Here is a 17,563-nt window from a genome sequence, read left to right on the forward strand (position 1 = left end):
TAACTTTATTTAATGCCTTAATTGATTTGTTTTTCTTCACTGCAATAAGACATGGCAGTTATTTTATTTACATTCACGCATTCTGCTTGAACACAGATTTATCTTTATTATTTATATACAACCAACAATATTTTCTTCATTAAATTTCCTTTTCTAAAGACCATCTGAAATACCTTAACTATAATAAATACTATTTTCTTCTGAAAAAGGCAATAAAAAGCTTAATTTGTATGATGTAAGAAACTTGGTTCTTTTCCTGTAGGTTAAGTCAGATGCCATTCCATGTGTTTGAGGTCCTCAGCTTATAGCCAACAACAGGTTTAACATAAATAAGTTAGTGCTGTCCTGGTACTTGCTGACAAAATTAAGCTCAAAGCTCTTATTGTTTCCATATAGAAGTTTTCTGAAACAGCGTCCATTTCTAAAATGCGCCAAAACCATCAAGTGTGGAAGAAAAATAAACTATTCAGCAGTGAGACTAACAGGTCGTTTGTTTCACATCCTCTTGAGGAGATCAGTTTCTTCTCCTGGAACAGGATACAGGTTCATGACATGAAAATCTCACTGTTGGGAAAGAGGTTTTTGTATCTGCCAAAAGCAGAACTGCCGATTATCACCTTCACCCTGGCTGTGCCGTCTTCAGGCATGACCTCTACTTCCTGAACTGTTGCTTCTTTATAGAGCCAGCTGTAAATGTGAAAGCATATTAGCATCTTAAAGCTATGACACATGGCACAAAATGTGATTCTTGGTCTAGTTTCGAAGGTTCCTATCTAGGTAACACTTTAAAAGATGAAGTGTTTCAACTCCACTTCTCTAATGGGGCTAATTTTTGTCAATAGGTCACAAAACATTGATAATTATATCTGTTATTCTTAACAGAGGTAGCAGATTAAAATCAGTATAATATGATCTGAAAACTTTCAGACATGAATGATTAAGTGTTTCATATTTCTCCAAGTCCTTCACATGATTTAAAATTATTTACCTTAGCTGAGGTCCCTCTAAGTTGATGTTAACTGTTAGAATCTTCTTTCCTGTTGCTGTCAGTATTTTTTTCTCTATTTCTTGTTTCAGTTCTTCTAAACCATGCCCATGCAGAGCAGAAACAGCTAAAGCATTTTCTTCAGCAGGTTTATACCTGAAAGAAAATGAATTGCTAGCACATTTGTTCATGAAGATTAAGTTGTGAATATATTCCAAGCACGGACAATTTAACTGAGTTACTCTGTACTGACACCTTCTACAGAGGCCACTTCTTGTATGACTCAAGTGATTTCTTTTGTAATTAAAAGATAATGAATTCTTTTTCAGACCATAGTTACATATGTAAAAGACTGAGAAACACTATTAAATATATTCTGAAGTGTGGGATCTCTTTTCTACGCTAAGAATGAAAAAGATTCTGGAACATAAGAAATGTTTAAGTACACTTAGCATCTCCTGCTTACCTTTCTGTCAAATCCACTTTGTTATGAACTTCTACCATTGAGTCCAGTAAATGGCTAGGAAGATTGAGATTCCTCAGAACTGACAGAACGGTGGCTTTCTGGAGGATGGTTTCTGGATGAGTAATATCCCTCACATGAACTATCAGATCCTAGCAAAGATCAATAAACAATACCATTTACCAGGTTGTAGAGACTGTATACCATTTTTTGCATTGCTAATTACTGTAAAATACTTTCCTATCCATTTGGTAATACACTGGCAGATTAGCACTGTAAAATTAACTACTAAAACAGTATTAAGCTACTGCTTCTTGGACCATGATGGAAGAAAATCTGCAGCAGCTTAGCCTTACACCTCTAGTGAGTACAAATTGCCTCCCACAAACCTGAAGCAAATGTTGTCAATCAAGCTAGTCACAGAATCAGATTTCAAATAATAACTGATCCATTTTGTTCAAAGCCAAGGCTTTGTAACAGTAAGGCTTCAAAACCACTGGAGATTAAAAAGAATGGTCTCTGAAAAAAGCTTTCAGAAGAGTAATGGCTGCAAAACTGTTTCAAAAACAGAGGGGAAAAAACCTCCCTGTTACTTGTAATTCTATTTTTACATTCAAAATATAGAATACTATCCTTATGCTTAGCTCTCAGGATACTAATACTGATGCTGCACTAAAAAGCTTTATACAAAATGTACCAGGTTCAAGTATATATATAATGTTTGTCATAATAAAAACCAAGCAACCAAACTCAACATTTGCATTCAAATAGTTTCATCATCTTTGCTCGAGACATTGCTTTATACTTCTGAAAAATAATTAGAAGTAAATGACAAACAGGATGGTTTCAGCCAGGTTTTGAAAGCCCTGCTATTACATGGTTAAGTCTAATCTTTAGCAGCATTCTGGCATCTAGCTACCACTAAATTTCATTAACTTTCATAATACAGGGTTTTTGTTTAAATATCTGTGTGTATGTATGCAGCTTTACACTTTGTTATAGCACAGGAAAACAAACTTTAATGAGAAAATAATTGCTAAAGTACATTTATATTTATTACATGCTGCCTGCATCACATCACAATCACCCACTTGTAGACTACAAGCAACCTTAAGTTAAAACTAGGTAATTTCAGATGCTTTAATTAATTTTTAACTCCCAGGAAAGCTAGCCTTGACTCACTTGGATGCACTGTTCAGATATTTTATCAGAAAAATCTGGTTTATCTGGTTTAAGTATCATGGAGATGGACACATATACTCCAAATAAGCCCTTTCTGAAATCCCTTTGTAGTTGTATGTTTTACATAAGTAAAGCATCAGAAAATTAGTTTATTTTAAGATATTTACATCATTATCTCAGGAGTTTACTTTAGTCAGCCAGACACTTTGCTAAGAACAGCATTTCAATTAACTTCCCCTGTTTTGAAGGTTTGAGGATTATCTAAAATGAAGTTATTTGATTTCCCAATTTTTATAGTTGACTACTTACTGAGTAAGCCACTTCTTCTAGTGTAGCTGAAAATGACTCAACCAGATTATGTGGAAGATCAGTCAGAAACCCAATGGTGTCAACATAAATAACTGGCATATGTGAGGGCAAATAGCCAGCATGGGCTGTAATATCCAGAGTGGCAAACAGCTGATCTCTGGGTTGAAGTCCTGCTTCCCCAGTCAAGGCTTTGATCAAAGTAGTTTTTCCTAATTAAATAAAAAAGAACAGTATTTTAATGGCTTGTTCCAAGTAAAATTTAATTTGCAAGGCTCAGGTGAAATGTATAATGTAACATATGTTTTTACACCTATTTGAGTTGTTTAATTGTAGCTTGTCATCAGTTATCTATATGATGTTAGGAAATCCAAAGACAGTCTTACATTTTATAACCTGGAATTGGGTTTAAGGTCACATATGTTTAATCACATACTGGTATGTACAGCTGTGCTGTGAAATCACAAGATGATCAAAGACTCATTTGACCTCATTTGATCTACCCACATCTCTCACCTGAAGAGCACTGCCATGACAGCATTGGGAAGCATGCACTTACACACTCCTCAGTGCTTCTGTTGTCAAATGAAATAATTTACTTGCTAAATAAAAAAAATAAAGATAAGTGCTAATAATATATTAGGCTGAGGCCTTTATTGGGCATTTCCTCATGAACATAATAATAGAGACATTTATTTGACTCAATGAATACTTCATATAATTAGTCATTAAAGTGCTCAGTATATAGCCTAATTAAAGTATTTCAATTATGTGTATGCCAAACTGTTTTATCTATATCTATATCTATATCTATATCTATATCTATATCTATATCTATATCTATATCTATATCTATATCTATATCTATATCTATATCTATATCTATATCTATATCTATGCCTATGCCTATGCCTATATCTATATCATCTATCTTCAGTTGGAAAAGTATGGAAGTATGACATTTAAGAAAAACATACAGTATAATCCAAATCTTTGAGTGCAAGATAGTTTTGTTTTTTAAAGAAGTTGAGTAAGAAAATGAAATTGTCTTAAGATAATCCAACCTGAAAAAAGTTTCTCGTCCAATGTCTCTTTATGCCTTGACTAAGAATTCACTTGTGTAAGCTAAAAAACCACACCAAACCAAAAAAAGCAGAAAAAAACCTCTTTAGCTTTATTTAGCTTCTCCTAGGAACACATCTCAGAGTGCTACACATAATCCATGAAAAGCTACAGTGCTCCTTAAGCAGGTTTCTCAGATCAATAACCAACTCTTAATTATCTTCCTACGCCTCAAGTCTTCATGGTGATCTAAACACCCGTGTACTTTTCTGTGCCCATTCTGATCAAGTAGTAGAGATTCATATAAAGGGACAATAACAGTGCAGTCTTTAGCACTGTATATAAAATCTTTCTGGCACAATAGGTGCTAGGCATTTCTCCAAAACATGTCTTGGAGACTGAAAAAACCAAGCAGCCTAATTTCCTTTCCTAACTACATCCTAACTGAAAAATATTCATTACACAATTAAAAAAAAACTAATTAAAATACGAAGCCTATACACACACAAATGAGAATCTGGCCAGAGCTTCTAATTAAAAACTAGACAATATAAGCTCTTTTGTGTGATGATTTCAGGAGGTTTTGCTTACCACAGTTGGTATAGCCCATTACTGAGACCATTGGGAACTCGCATTTTCTGCGCTGAGTTCTAAGTAAAGCCCTTTTTCTCCTTAGTTTCTCCAGGGCATTCCTGATTTTAAGTTCCCTTTCTTTTAAGACACGATTCTGTGTTTCTAGAAATGTTTCACCTGAAAAATACAAATGAGTAATTGGCAGAAAAGCTTACAAGAGAAACTGTATAGCAAGTGATGTATTTGGAAATCAAGTGAGCTAGCACTAGGGCTAGTGAGGTTAAAAATAAGCCACTAAAACTATGTATTCTTGCCTAGAAAAGTGAATAAGTAATTATGAAACGTATGCTAACCACTCTAAAATATCCATGTACACTTATGAAAAATCCCTGTGGCAAGCAAATAGTTTATCCTTCACCAGTTACTGACCAAAAAACTTGATCAGCACAGACCCAAACCTTATTATTTAACTTACTTTCTGATAGATTTTTGTACATTTGTTTAATTAGACACAGAACACTGTTTTTCCTCCTGACCTCCTCCAAATAAAATAAGAAGCAACTAAATTTGTTTAAAAGCCATGGAGAAAAAAAATCCTCTAAATCATGAGATTATTTAGACTTTACCTGAGCCCATGATGTATCTTGAACCTCCTCTCTGCTGATCTCGCTGAGACACCTCGTTTTTCAGATTTGACCTGGCAGCAGAGTAACAGTTACTTGGATGCAATTTTTTAAAATCCAGTTATACCAAAATACCTAAAAATTGTGAAGCACTAGTGTTATTCTTATAGTACAAATAAAACCACTAAATGACTGAGTTGTAAATAAAACCTGCTCATGGCAAGAAGCCTGGAGAAAAAAAAACAGAATGAATTTTTCTGGCTCAACTGTAGCTTGAAAAAGCCTACAACTCTCTTGGTAAATTGTAATTGCTATTCTGAAATTTCAAAGAGCCAACTATACCTCAAAAACATCCACATAACTCAAACCAACTGCCATGCACACATTTCTATGCCACAGAATGCAGAAATATGAAAAATTTAAATACAAATTATTCTTCCTTGTTTATAGCTTTCCTTATTACACTCAACAATTTTATATATGGGATATACATATCCAATTCCTACATATTCTTGCAATCCATCTTGTGTCTTAGAAAGAACCGGGACCTTTTCATGAAAAATACATTTTGTAAGATTATTGAACACATTCTGGTTTTGCCTGTCAGCACTGCAGAAGCTTAAAATAATGGCATTCTAGTAAATAATTCTGTGCTCTAATCAATCATTGAACACCCGATGTATTTTTCCTTTACAGTAAATGTTGCTGGCTTTTGTTACTGTAAAGAAATATTCACTAAACCACGTAGATATGTGATGTGCACAGCCCAGGTACCTGAGAAGTGGAATTTCAGCCAGTGCCACCTGCAGTTTTGCTTCTTTCGTCCGCGCATTGCAGCGAAAAATGTGAAGCACCACGGTGTATCTGTCAAAGACTGGCACGCCCCAGGCACCTTCCAGCTCTTTCTTTGTCAGCCATGCAAGACAAAATAATCGACATGTCTTCTGTCCCCCACAGTATCTCTAGATCAATTCCTACACAGCAAGTGCAGTTAGTTAGCTGATGGACACTTGGACTCAGAGGAACTCAGGATTCCACTGCAATGGATGGGCAATCATTATGAGCATGCAAAGCCAAAATTTGGTTGACCAGACAGAGAGGAGTTAAAGTGAATTTAGAGAGTAAAACTTTATGTCTAGGCCCATCAAATTCAGTGAGAATCCTTCCACTGCCCTTTATGGATTCTTGAAACAAGTCTTACAGCATATCTCAGAATCAAGAACGTCAGTAGTTAAATCCTTGTAAAAAATAATTATGAAATAGTGGAATGGGAATGGCTAGGGATAACATAGGAAAATAAAAAAGATTACTAAAACTTGTAAACAAATAGAGAGGAATGCAGGAAAATTATTTCAATGAAACACTTAATAAACCCAACCAACCCAAACCCCTCATCCTTGCTCTAATTCAGCAAAAGACACTTAAAATATGCAGCAGTTTCCTTATGCCATCTCTAAAATCCAGAATGCTTGTATACATGTTCTCAAATACTTGCCTGAATCAACCCTGTTTAATTTTGTCTTAAGATCTATATTCGTCAAAAGAAAACATTTTTTAAGAAATCTAGTACTGAAAGAATTCAACTGTAAAATAAACAGTTTTCCTAAAAACTAGGAAATTGAAGTGAAACATTTTCAACTTCCCTTTCATCAACAAATGGAAGCATTTGAATAACCATCTGTTAGAGATATTTGTCACCACTTCATTTTATAATCAGGGAAAGCATTCGAAACCACCAGCAAAGCATTAATGTTTGCTTGTAAAGTTTGCATACACTTTACACCCTGCATGATGCTGCACATACTAAAAACCCAAAAAAGTTTTTATTTCAGTTTTCCCATGAATATCTGTAGTTCATGTACCAATTGTTTTACTGCCAGTGTTAAAATACTGAAGTATGCTGCACCCCTCAATGCTTCTTTTTAAGGGCTAGGAATGAAAGTTTAAGTATTTGAAACATTCAACTATAAGCTTGCTCTGAATTTACACCTCATATTCAAAATACAATTCAGCATCCACAGCATAGGGAAAAAAATATGCTATCTATTATAGATATAGAAACTTGAGCACATAGCTAATCCAAAATATTGACATTCTTCCTAACAAAATCTTTGTTAACACCCTAATTTTGTAAAAAACACCTTGAGTAACATTTTCAACATTTTAAAAAGGGCTAGTTTCAAATGTGGGAGCAGAGTCTATAATAAATTGTAGTAAGCTGCTGGAAAATTTCACGCACATACTGGAAACATATATCAATTGGACAAATGCAATAGGTATTAAGATTCTTTTCAATAAAACTCAGTCCTGGTGCTTCATATATTAACATTTGCAAATTCAGAATCTTAACCAACCACTTTTCCTAACATCAACAGCTTCCAAACGACAGTGATGCAAAGAATATGATTTGATATTATGTTTAATTACCTTTGTTAGTGAAGATATTCTTTCCACATTCAAGAAGACAGCTGTCACATGGGGCAATTTTTTAATCTTTTCTAAAAGATGGATAATGATTGCAAAATACAGTGTTAAATGTCAATTCTCTTTTTAAAATGCCCAGACTATAAACCATTTTGCACTGAGCAGAATGCTCATAAAACATCAAATGGCACCATAGTCTTTGTTCATAGAGCAGTTTTAATTGCTACTTTAGTACTGTGCCAAGAACAGCATCAGTTTCACTTATGTCAATCACATAAAGTTACAGACTAAGTTAACTCACACATTTTCAGTGACCAGGGGTTATGTCTATTCTGCATTGCTTTTGTAACCTTAAAAATTCTTTCAAGTTTGCCTGGAAACCTGCATGACGGATAAACAAAATTCTCCCTCTCTTCAGCTTCCACACCTATCCTTGAACAGTTTGTCTGCAAAAGTCTTTCATTTAGAGAGATGCAGTGCTGAAAGATCTCAGTCCTTACCTGTCAAAACCTGAAAGTTTCCTTTGCCAAAAACAAACTTCTTGTTGGGATTTTTTGTAGGAATAATTATTTTATCTAAAACAGTCCAGTTCTGAAGAGTATCTACAAGAGCAACGGCTTCGGCAATCTGTAATTCAGCTTCAGGAACATAACAATAACAGAAAAAAGAAAAGAATATTACAATGTACCATCAGAACTCTGCTCAGATCTCCAATAACTACAGTACTTCTTTTAACCTCTAGCACAAGGAGGAAAGTGTCTTACCTCTAATCAGAGTAATTGAACAGTTTGATGCAATTTTATCACACAAAGCATCTTTCTGACAGTATAAATTATTTCTGTGGCTGTTGGCTTAGGAGAATTTTTAATTGTATGGTCAGGAAAGAGATCACAAAGCTTTCTTCTTCAACAAGTGAAATTAATAACTAGCTGGAAAATCTATTATTTCAGATGAGCACAAAACCACACAATTAACACTTTGGTGTTTTGCAGCAATAATTTGGGAATTACTAATACAGCATATCCTGCTGCTAACTTCACAGCCACTTAAAGGACCTAAACTGGTTTGTGACTTGCTTTGTGACTTGCTAAAACCAGTAGATGTGAATCCTGTATTCTGGTTCATCAATTACTTTTGAGTTTTTACCATCTACACTGCAAAGCAATGAGTTTTGAGGACTTTGTGAAATCACAAAGGCTACAGAAGAATATCAGATCAGCAACTCTAGTCTTGATATGCCAAACTTTTCCTTTTCAGAACAAATTTGTAAAGTTTCCCTAGACAGCAAAACAAAATTTATATACTAAATAGGTTACATTGATCCAAGAGGTAACATAATTTTAAAGATAATCATGATCCACTTTTTCCTCATATTGTTCGTACTTTTTGTAAAATACACAGATTTTCTATTGGATCTGTGGTGCTTCAAAAATAATTCCAAAACATTAGTTCAGATTTCAGGCTCTAAGGAGGGCCTAAATAAATGCAGAAGGACTGCTATTCTTCTGTATGGTTGGACAGAAAGGTGTCTTTATATTTTACCTACTTTTCAGTTGTAAAATTACGTCACTTACATCAATTCTGCAAAGGTTAAAAGCTTTATTCTGCAATGTGAGAATTTGTTAGAATTAGCAGCACCAATAAAACTAAACATGATTTAGTTTCATCACATAATAAATTGGAATAAAATAATAAGTATAAACAAAGTGTCTCTTGACATCCAGAAGAACACTGACAGGCGCAAGAAGTGGGCCCATGGAAGAGTAGTGAGGGTGAACAAGTGCAAGGTCCTGCATCTGGGTCAGGGCAAGCCCCCAGGATACTGGTACAGCCTGGAGGATGGACAGACCACAGCAGCCCTGCTGAGAAGGACTCAGGGGCGTTGGTGGAGGAGAAACTGGACACGATCCAGCACTGTGCTCGCAGCCCAGAGAGCCAAACATGTCCTGGGCTGCATCCAAAGCAAAGCAGGGCAAGGGAGGGGATTCTGTCCCTCTGCTCTGCTCTGGTGACCCCACCTGCAGGTCTGCACCCAGCTCTGGGGTCCCAGCACAAGGTAGTCATGGACCTGTTGGAGCAGGTCCAGAGGAGTGACACAGAAATGACCAGACAGGTGGAACCTCTCCTATGAGAAAAGTCTGGGAGAGTTGGTGCTGTCCAGCTTGGAGAAGGTTCCTGGAAAGACTTTTTTACAGCCTTTTAGTAGGTAAAAGTTGTTTATAAGAAAGATGGGGATAGACTTTTTAGCAGGATCTGTTGCAATAAAATGGGGCAGTGGTTTTAAACCAAGAGATTCGATTTAGATTTGATATAAAGAAGGAGTTTTCTACAATAAGAGTGGTGAAACACTGGAATAGATTGCCCAGAGAGGTAGAGGTCCTGTAAACATTCCCTGTGAATATTCAGCCCAGATTAGACAGGGCTCTGAACAAGCTCCAGTGGAAAATGTCCTGTATCATTACAGGGATCAGATGAGATGACCTTCAGAGGTTTCCTCCAACCCAAACCATTCTGTGATTCTATACATAAAAAGCTAACTTACAAGATGCTTTAATCCCTTACATTGCAACCTTCTAATTAGAGAAGTGTTCAAAGAGAAGCATCAAGTTCATAACGTATCTTAATTGTGTGTGATTAATGCTTATACATTAGCTAGTTATGATTTCTGAGAGAAACCTAATAGTAGTCCTAAAAAGAAGTCCTTACAGAGGAATTATTGGTGCATCACTAGGTAACTGCATAAAAGCATTTAAGTCCCTGAGAGGATTTATTCAGGACTTGATCTTCAGTGCACTCTCTTCTTTGGACAGGAGGGTATTGCTGCTCTCCAGCCAACTTCTGGGCAGCCCTAAGGCCAAAGGACTCCAGCCCACCTGGCAGGCAGCAGGGCTGAGGACAATTAACGCTGTGCTAATAAGGGGGACACCCGACTGCTTCCCTGACCAACCTGACCAAAATACAGTCAGCGTGGTTTGCAAGTCAAAGCACAGGCCTGCCAGCACTCACTAACGGTTCGTTTTTTAATAAGTTGTCAAAGGAGAGAACGACCGAGACCTTCCATCCAAGCTTGTCCTTGGCAAGCCACAGGTCGCGGTTTCACCGCTGTGACACGGGGCCACTTCACGCTAGCCACAGAATCAATTGGGCTGGAAAAGACCTCTGAGATCACCGAGTCCAACCAACCTGTGACCAGACCCCAGCATGTCAATAGCCCACGGCACTCAGTGCTGCCGCCAGTCTTTTCTCACACACTCCCAGGCACAGAGACTCCACCGCCTCCCAGGGCAGTCCATCCGACTCCCCGGTGTACGGCTCCCTGCGAGCCCGCCCGCCCCCGCAGCCCCGCACCCGTGGTGAGCGGCGACTTCTGCGGGCCCCACTTCACCGCAGGGTGCACGACGGCAACGCGCTGGGCGCCGGGCCCCGGGGCCAGCGGAGATGGGGCCAGCAGCTCCTCCAGGGCCGCCTCATCCTCCTCCTCCTCTTCTTCTTCTTCTTCTTTTTCTACATCCCCGCCGGGGCCCGCCGCTCCGTTCCAGGGCGCTCCGCCGCCCGTGCCCGGCGGGCGCAGGGGGGCCTGGAGCGGGGCGGAGGCGCTGAGCGGGCGGGCGGGCAGCGGGCAGCACCGGGGCGCGCCCAGAGCCGCCGCCGCCGCCCGCCGGCAGCGCAGGAGCAGCGACCACGAGAGGCGGCCGGGCCCCATCGGCACCGCCGGGCCCGGGGCGGCGGGCAGGGACCGTCAGCGGCCGCGTCTTTCCGGCCGCTGCGGAAGCGCCGCCGCCGCCCATGTGACAGCGCTGCCCGCCCCTGCCGGGCCCAGCGGCCGCCGTGATTGACGCCGGGCCCGGGGCCGGCCGCGCTGGGCAGCGCCAGGGAGGGACTGCACGGTTGTCGGTAGGTTTCATTTCTTTCTGTTTCATCCTTCTCTGCAGCCGGGCGGGGGATGGAGCGGGGGCTGTTTCTGGCCTGGTTTGCGTGGAATTAAGTCTCTTTGTGTGCCTTTCTTGACAGTTTTCGGCCGCTGTTCCGCCCGCAGAAGCCGAAGGGTTGTTAAGTTTTTAACGCTGTCGATTTCGGTGAAGTTTCCTCAGGAGGTCGTGACAGCTTGTTTGTGCTGCTGAAATAATGTAGCGGAAATGATAGCGGAGCCCAACGCAGCCAGTACCCTTCCCAGCCAAAAGTAAGACCTGGCACAGGTTGTCTGTAAAATGTGTGGGTAAATTCGGGTGCTGTCCCTCGGGTTTGTGTGCAGACACCGCGGCAATCTGTGGTGTGTCACCTTGGGGGAAAGGGGAAAAAAGGGGTTTGCTCTGCATTGTGCTTTGTTACTAATATCTTAATTTTATTTCCTTTCCTTTCGTCTACTATTTAGCATCTCCTTAGTGTAGTGTTTTATGCTGTTTATGACAGGGAGCTTGGCTTTGCAAGCTTTTCTGTGCCTTATTCACTACAGTGCCTATGTGTGTACCCTACCTTACAAAAAAAAAAAAAAAGGGAGCAGATTCATTGTCAGTGCACGTGTTCCCTTCATCAGAGAATTTGGGGATGCTGGGAGGGAAGAGTGCTAAGTAATCTGCAAGCTTCCTGTAGGCGTTAATGGGGACATTGCTTCTGTATATTTTGTATTGTTTTTATCAGGGAGCCATCATGTCTTCTTCCTTTTATAATGTATTTCTAAGTCGTTTGTTGGGATGAGATAAAGTATTCATATAATTGTTTATGCAATGGCAACTAGAAGTTCCACTAGAATAAATATAAATAAATAAAAGGTAAAGTTACAACATTTGGGTATTTCTTGTTTGGTTTCAAAGAACCAAACAAAACCATTCTTAGATGTCCGCTGTTGTTGCTTTGAACTCATTGCAGCCTGGTCTTTTCTGATCCTCTCATTTTCTGGGCCTGTTTGCTCCGTGTGCTTTGCTTCATTATGCTCTAATGGAGGCTGAGAGTTGTAGTCCATGATGATAGATATAGCTTCCCATATGTCCATTCCAGTATGTTTCATCTGAAACCAGCCTTTTACCTTCAGAGGTGTTAGGCAGGTACATGGCAGTTGCTTATTGGAGCTTCTTATATTGGTTCTAATAGATGAAGCAGTTGTTTTGAAATTTATAATTTTAAAATTTTACAGGTAGGATTCTTTCAGTAGCACAGATTAATTGTTCCTTTTACACAACAAAAGGAATATATTGCCTCTTTGGTAAAGATATGTTTTCTTTTCAAGTGTGAGTCACCAGATCTATTCTAAATGTTTATAAGATAAGAAAACTGAATTCAGACGTTATCACAGTAATCTTGTGTCTGAGGATTAGATGTGGGACTTGGCTTCCTTCATGCTTAAAGTGTTTGATAAGTAATACTTCAAGTGCTAGTGAAAGGACAACATTGTGGCAGGAACACAAGGTAAAAATGAGTCTCTGAGCCATACATAACAGAGTATAAAGGTGGAAAGAGAAATGGCTTTCTGCTTATGCTTTCTTAATGGTTGCTGATGGAAGGAACTAAATGGCTGAGAGCTATTTCTTTCAGTGCATGAGGCAGTGGATGTATGCATGCAAAGTGCTCAACATAGTGTAGAATAACAAAGAGAGGAAAAAAAAAACAACAGCTAGTTCAAAATTTGTCAAACCTACCATTGCACTCCTATAGTTGAGATGTTAAATGGAGATAGACATAGGGATCACTGCAGAAGTGACCCCTGTGTCTTCCCCCAGCTAGATACAGTAATACTTATGTTTTGCTTAAGAGAATAAGAGGATGTCTTAATTCTTTTAACAGTTTCTTCAACAGAAATGTAGTTGTGCAAATGAAAATTCCATTTAAATATGCCATTTAATTGCTCAGTGGTTTCATGGGGTTCAGTTTCTAGGTGCTGGTCTAGTTTCTGCAAATGTTTGTACCTGCCTTACGAATAGCCTAACTGGAAGCACCAGTATTAAAGGCTACGAAAAAAAAAAAAAAAAAAAGAAAAAAAGAAGAGAGAGAAAGAAAAGAGAAACATGAAAATTAGTAGTACCTGGATTAAAAAACAACCTCTACATTTATGTAAGTTGTCTGTTGTTGCCAGGGCTTCCTGAGGCATAGCTATGTGCTGCAGTGCATGATAACCAAAACAGTTCAGAAACTAAATGGCTTTTTAATACTAGTATTTAGTGCTTAGTTATATTTCTTGAGTGCTTAAGATAGATGTTTAGTTGCATGTGTACCAGTTACTGTAAAAGGTTTCACCCCAGCTATGTTTTATTTGGCCCAGACCTACAGTTCTCTCCTACAGTGAGGGAGCTGTAGGTCTGTGGTCTTCCCACTCTTGGAGGTTTTGCTGAGCTTTGGTAACGTGCTGCTCCATGTGCCTTTTCCTTACTTTGTTTGGCCTCTTTTGCTACAAGTATATTTTGTCTGGCATAAGAAATGAAACAAGTAGCACAAGGCCAATAGATACCGTCCAGAGAGCTGTCCTTCAGAATGTTCTTAGGAAGGAGAGGTGTGAATTAAACCTTCAAAGAATTATGTTCTACACAGAGACAGTAAAAGCAGTACGTGATCAGACAAGTCCTTGACGGAACTGTCCTGTGGCAGTTCTGATTTTTGAATTATTTAAATGTTTTAAACCAACTTGGACTCAAATATAGTTGCTATAATCAAATGCGGTGCGTTTATTTTCTTTCTGGGATGGAGTAAGTTGCTACATAGTACTTGTAAACACTGCAGAAAAGGTTTTGAAGGTGTGTTGAGTGTTATGTTGAAGTACAATGCAGAAACTGGTAACCCATGTTACTGCAGTGCTGGCTGGCACCTGAGTTGCAGCTCGTGTGAAACAGTGCAAGTAAAAACCTGTTAGTCCAGCCCCACAGTGATGCATTCTGCTTTGAAATCAAGAGTGGAAGGATTTAATCACATAGGAGAAACAGCTCCTTGCCAAACATGTTTGGATTCTTTTTGGTTTTGTGGTCTGTAGAAGGATCTGAGAAGAGCAAACTGGCATCAGAGAAGCAATGCATATTGCTGTCCCTTGCTGTTTGTTCTTTTCATCTGGGAAGTCTCTGGTAGTACTTGGGCTACTTGATCTCTGTGGCTTGCAATTTTAAATCAAAGAAGACAATTGAAAAATTTTGTGAATGATTTCTTATGGAATACTGACTGTGCTGGGAGCTATAGTTTATCCCACTCTTCGCATGCAGAAGTCCGCACAGTTGGTATAAGGATTGGTTCATCCTGAATTATTTTCTTTCCTCCCATCTATCAAACACTTTGGCATGTTTTGAACTTTTCTGTAGCAAATAATAAACAGAATTTAACTTTCATTTCCCTGTAGAGAAGGTAAGCATATGCATAATTGTATTTAGAAATTTTATATATTTTGGTGCAATTTTATTTTTCTATAGAATTTTTATAGGAATCTTTGGAAGTCTCATTCTACATCAATTCTTGAGTGTCTCAGTAGATCAAAAAAGTAAACAGAGACATGTTTAAATAAAACTTGTCTGCTCTTATCAACAAAATAATGTTGGGACCTTGGTCCTGCAGTTGATGTTATTCGGTCTCAGAATTTGTTTGCAAAACAATTGTGGGAAAAAGAATGATAAAAATGCTTCTCTGGCATTGATAAACCTAGGTGGAGTTGAGCTGGCTCTGCATCCATAGAACAGTTAATTCTCCATCTGTGTTTGCCCACTCTGGATACTGGAGAGTTGACTGTATCTGATAGTGTAACACACTGGTTTTCTTTGTTTGTAAAGTGGTCACTTGTGTTAGTACACGCTCTTGTTGCAGTAGTGTCATGAAAACAGAAGTAATTGTACACTCTCATATTTACTTTCTTTCTGTGCCTTCCTGTAGTACAAGTCAACTGGCTTCATGTCCTGGCCACTGTAGTTTAAAGGAGGCCATTGCAGCCAGCTTCCAGTACTGGGCCTGCTGCACAAGTGGGATCCAGCTCGTCTACTCAAACATGACCTTTGGCAAAGCACATTGTTAGCATTGGGAATGATGAAAAATGGCATGATTTCATTGCAGATAAATGTATGGCTTCAGATCTCCCAGAAGGTGCATCTTTCTTTATACAATTGTTCCTCCATGATATTAGCAATGACTTGAAAATGAAGTTTTTTATGTCTCTTTTTTCTTTGGCATGTTTAATAAACAAAGTAAACCAGGTTCTTCTTCTCATTTTAAAATGTCAGCACATCAAATGTAGCTGCTTTGTTTAGCTTAGGGCACCCACAGAGTGAATGCCTACTTATGTTACTGGTTCATGGTGCAAAGCTCTTAAGTCAACAAAGGCTGCATTAAGTCAACATCAGCTTTCTGTTTCATTTACTTACTTTATACTTCCTTGATACCTTTGATAGCTTTGCTGGTTTTCTAATTATCTGCATATCTTACAGGAAAGCCAGCAGTCTGAAAAAGGCCCCAAATTTCTGTTGTGCTTTTAAAGTTAGCTGTTTGGGTTTTAGTGAAAAAATGTCACCAGTACCAAACAACAAATTAAAAATCCTAAAATGCATGTATTTGCTTTTCTTCTGGCTTTATCCTGAAGTGTGTAGTCCTGAGTGCTTGCTGCTAACTCCTTCAATATGTTTATTGCACCTTAGAGAGAATGCTGTCCATGATGAGACTGTGCCTGAGTCTCCTGCTCAGAATGGCACCTGTGTGAGAAATGGCAACCTGAAAACACCAGTAAGTTAATTTAAAAACTTTTTAAAGTTTTAATTCTTTTAAATTGTGGAGTTTATTTTGTGTCTCATTCAGTTGTTACAAAATTGAGTACTGCATGCAGCAATCACAATGCATCTTAAAGCTGGTCACTGGATACAGCTTGACCCTCAAATTCCATTGGCAGCAAAGCCTCAATGGTGGCCTTTGAGTGGTCGATTCATTTCTGCATGGCCCTTCCTTTGTGTGCAGCCGATGTTAATTGGCAGTAGTCAGTTTAACCTGTGAGGGAAAAGATGTGGAACAGCTTCTGTGCTTGCTTTCTGTTATTCAGAAATGACAGCTGCCACTGAAAACTGCCTTCTGGGTAGTGTGCAACTGTGCAAAAACTTCTTTCCTGTTACATCTTCCTATGTTTATGACTCATTGTTAAAATGAGTAAAATTCAAACTGGTAAATCCTTACTTTCATTTCCTTTTACTGTGGTCAAATTTGGTAAGGAATTGTTGGGGTCTTTGGTGCATAAAACTGAGCAGCCTGGGGAAGTGTTTACAGTGAGAGTGAAATAAGCTGGTGTCTGTGAATGCCTGTTGTGTTGTGTTTTCTCACACACTGTGTTTGACTCGTTTCAGAGGGAGAAGCGGAAGGTCCGAGAGCAGTGTGAAAACATCAGGAGGAATTCTCCCGCTAGCAGAAGAGTGAGCCAGCTGCAGAATGGAGAAGTGGTTGAGGCAGTTACCTTGTTTGAAGTGGTTAGCATGGGGAAGCAGGCCATGCAGGTATTCCCAGCACTGAGTTCTGAAAGCATTTGGTGGAGGAAAGATTAATAAACAGTGGTCATTTCCATTATTTGTAATGTGGAACATTTAAATTTTGGCTTAGCTGGGGAAGAAACATGTTCGATTGGAAAACTGCTGTGAGTGTGGTGGCTCTTGGAAAGAACATCTTGCAGCTTCAATAAATTAGTGAAGAGGTAGCTGTCAGATGTTTAAAAAGAGGAAGAAAATTGTACCTAAACCAGTCTACAATGCCTTAATATACAAAGAGATAATTATTTAAAAAATGTGGAATAGATTCATCAATAGCAAATTTAGTTTTCCAGAATTCTGAAAAATCAGGTTATCTTTTTTTCCTTTTTTTTCCTTTTTTTTCATATTTCTTTTTTCCTCCTTTTTTCCTTTTTTCCTCCCCTGTGCTTGCCTTATACTATTAATCCTTTACCTTTATTCCAATGCAGTTTGCCAGCAGCTAGTATAATAGGCATAGTTCCCTGAATAGTTCCCTGTTCATCTC

At 38.8% G+C, this 17,563-nt stretch overlaps 2 protein-coding genes across 4 annotated transcripts in view; one reads left to right on the forward strand and one right to left on the reverse strand.

Moving 5' to 3' along the window:
• Nucleotides 1-83: 83 nt before the first annotated feature.
• Nucleotides 84-11,321, reverse strand: GTPBP6 (GTP binding protein 6 (putative)). Its single transcript, XM_058018323.1, has 10 exons — nucleotides 10,967-11,321; nucleotides 8,119-8,256; nucleotides 7,622-7,692; nucleotides 5,969-6,099; nucleotides 5,198-5,268; nucleotides 4,590-4,748; nucleotides 2,940-3,148; nucleotides 1,452-1,600; nucleotides 989-1,141; nucleotides 84-687 (listed from the first exon to the last, which is right to left on the reverse strand). The coding sequence occupies exons 1-10, from the start codon at nucleotides 11,319-11,321 to the stop codon at nucleotides 546-548; spliced, it is 1,578 nt and encodes a 525-aa protein (XP_057874306.1). The 3' UTR covers nucleotides 84-545.
• A 99-nt stretch (nucleotides 11,322-11,420) lies between these two features.
• The window catches only part of LOC131095999 (cohesin subunit SA-2-like), a 57,646-nt gene continuing 51,503 nt past the window's right edge, over nucleotides 11,421-17,563 (forward strand). For 2 of the 3 annotated variants that reach the window (XR_009115937.1, XM_058044214.1), the window contains exons 1-4: nucleotides 11,421-11,512; nucleotides 11,630-11,798; nucleotides 16,210-16,294; nucleotides 16,903-17,049. Coding sequence is in view for 2 of the 3 variants with exons in the window: in XM_058044214.1 (XP_057900197.1) it covers nucleotides 11,755-11,798; nucleotides 16,210-16,294; nucleotides 16,903-17,049 (276 nt within the window). In the remaining variant the exon portion in view is untranslated. Of the gene's footprint in view, nucleotides 11,513-11,629; nucleotides 11,799-15,454; nucleotides 15,662-16,209; nucleotides 16,295-16,902; nucleotides 17,050-17,563 lie in introns of all 3 variants that reach the window. The other variant, XM_058044227.1, reaches the window with a different exon arrangement.

Source organism: Melospiza georgiana, chromosome 2, assembly GCF_028018845.1.
Source record: "Melospiza georgiana isolate bMelGeo1 chromosome 2, bMelGeo1.pri, whole genome shotgun sequence".
In the NCBI taxonomy this organism is placed as follows: domain Eukaryota; kingdom Metazoa; phylum Chordata; class Aves; order Passeriformes; family Passerellidae; genus Melospiza; species Melospiza georgiana.

Bases quoted from the DNA above. Each gene is read 5' to 3' on its own strand.
- GTPBP6 (XM_058018323.1), bottom strand. From the start codon at position 11,321: ATGGGGCCCGGCCGCCTCTCGTGGTCGCTGCTCCTGCGCTGCCGGCGG. The intron at 4,749-5,197 runs GTAAAGTCTAAA...TGTATTTTTCAG, and splicing joins AAGATACATCATGGGCTCAG to GTGAAACATTTCTAGAAACA. The intron at 1,142-1,451 runs GTAAGCAGGAGA...ATTTTCTTTCAG, and splicing joins AAAGTGGATTTGACAGAAAG to GTATAAACCTGCTGAAGAAA.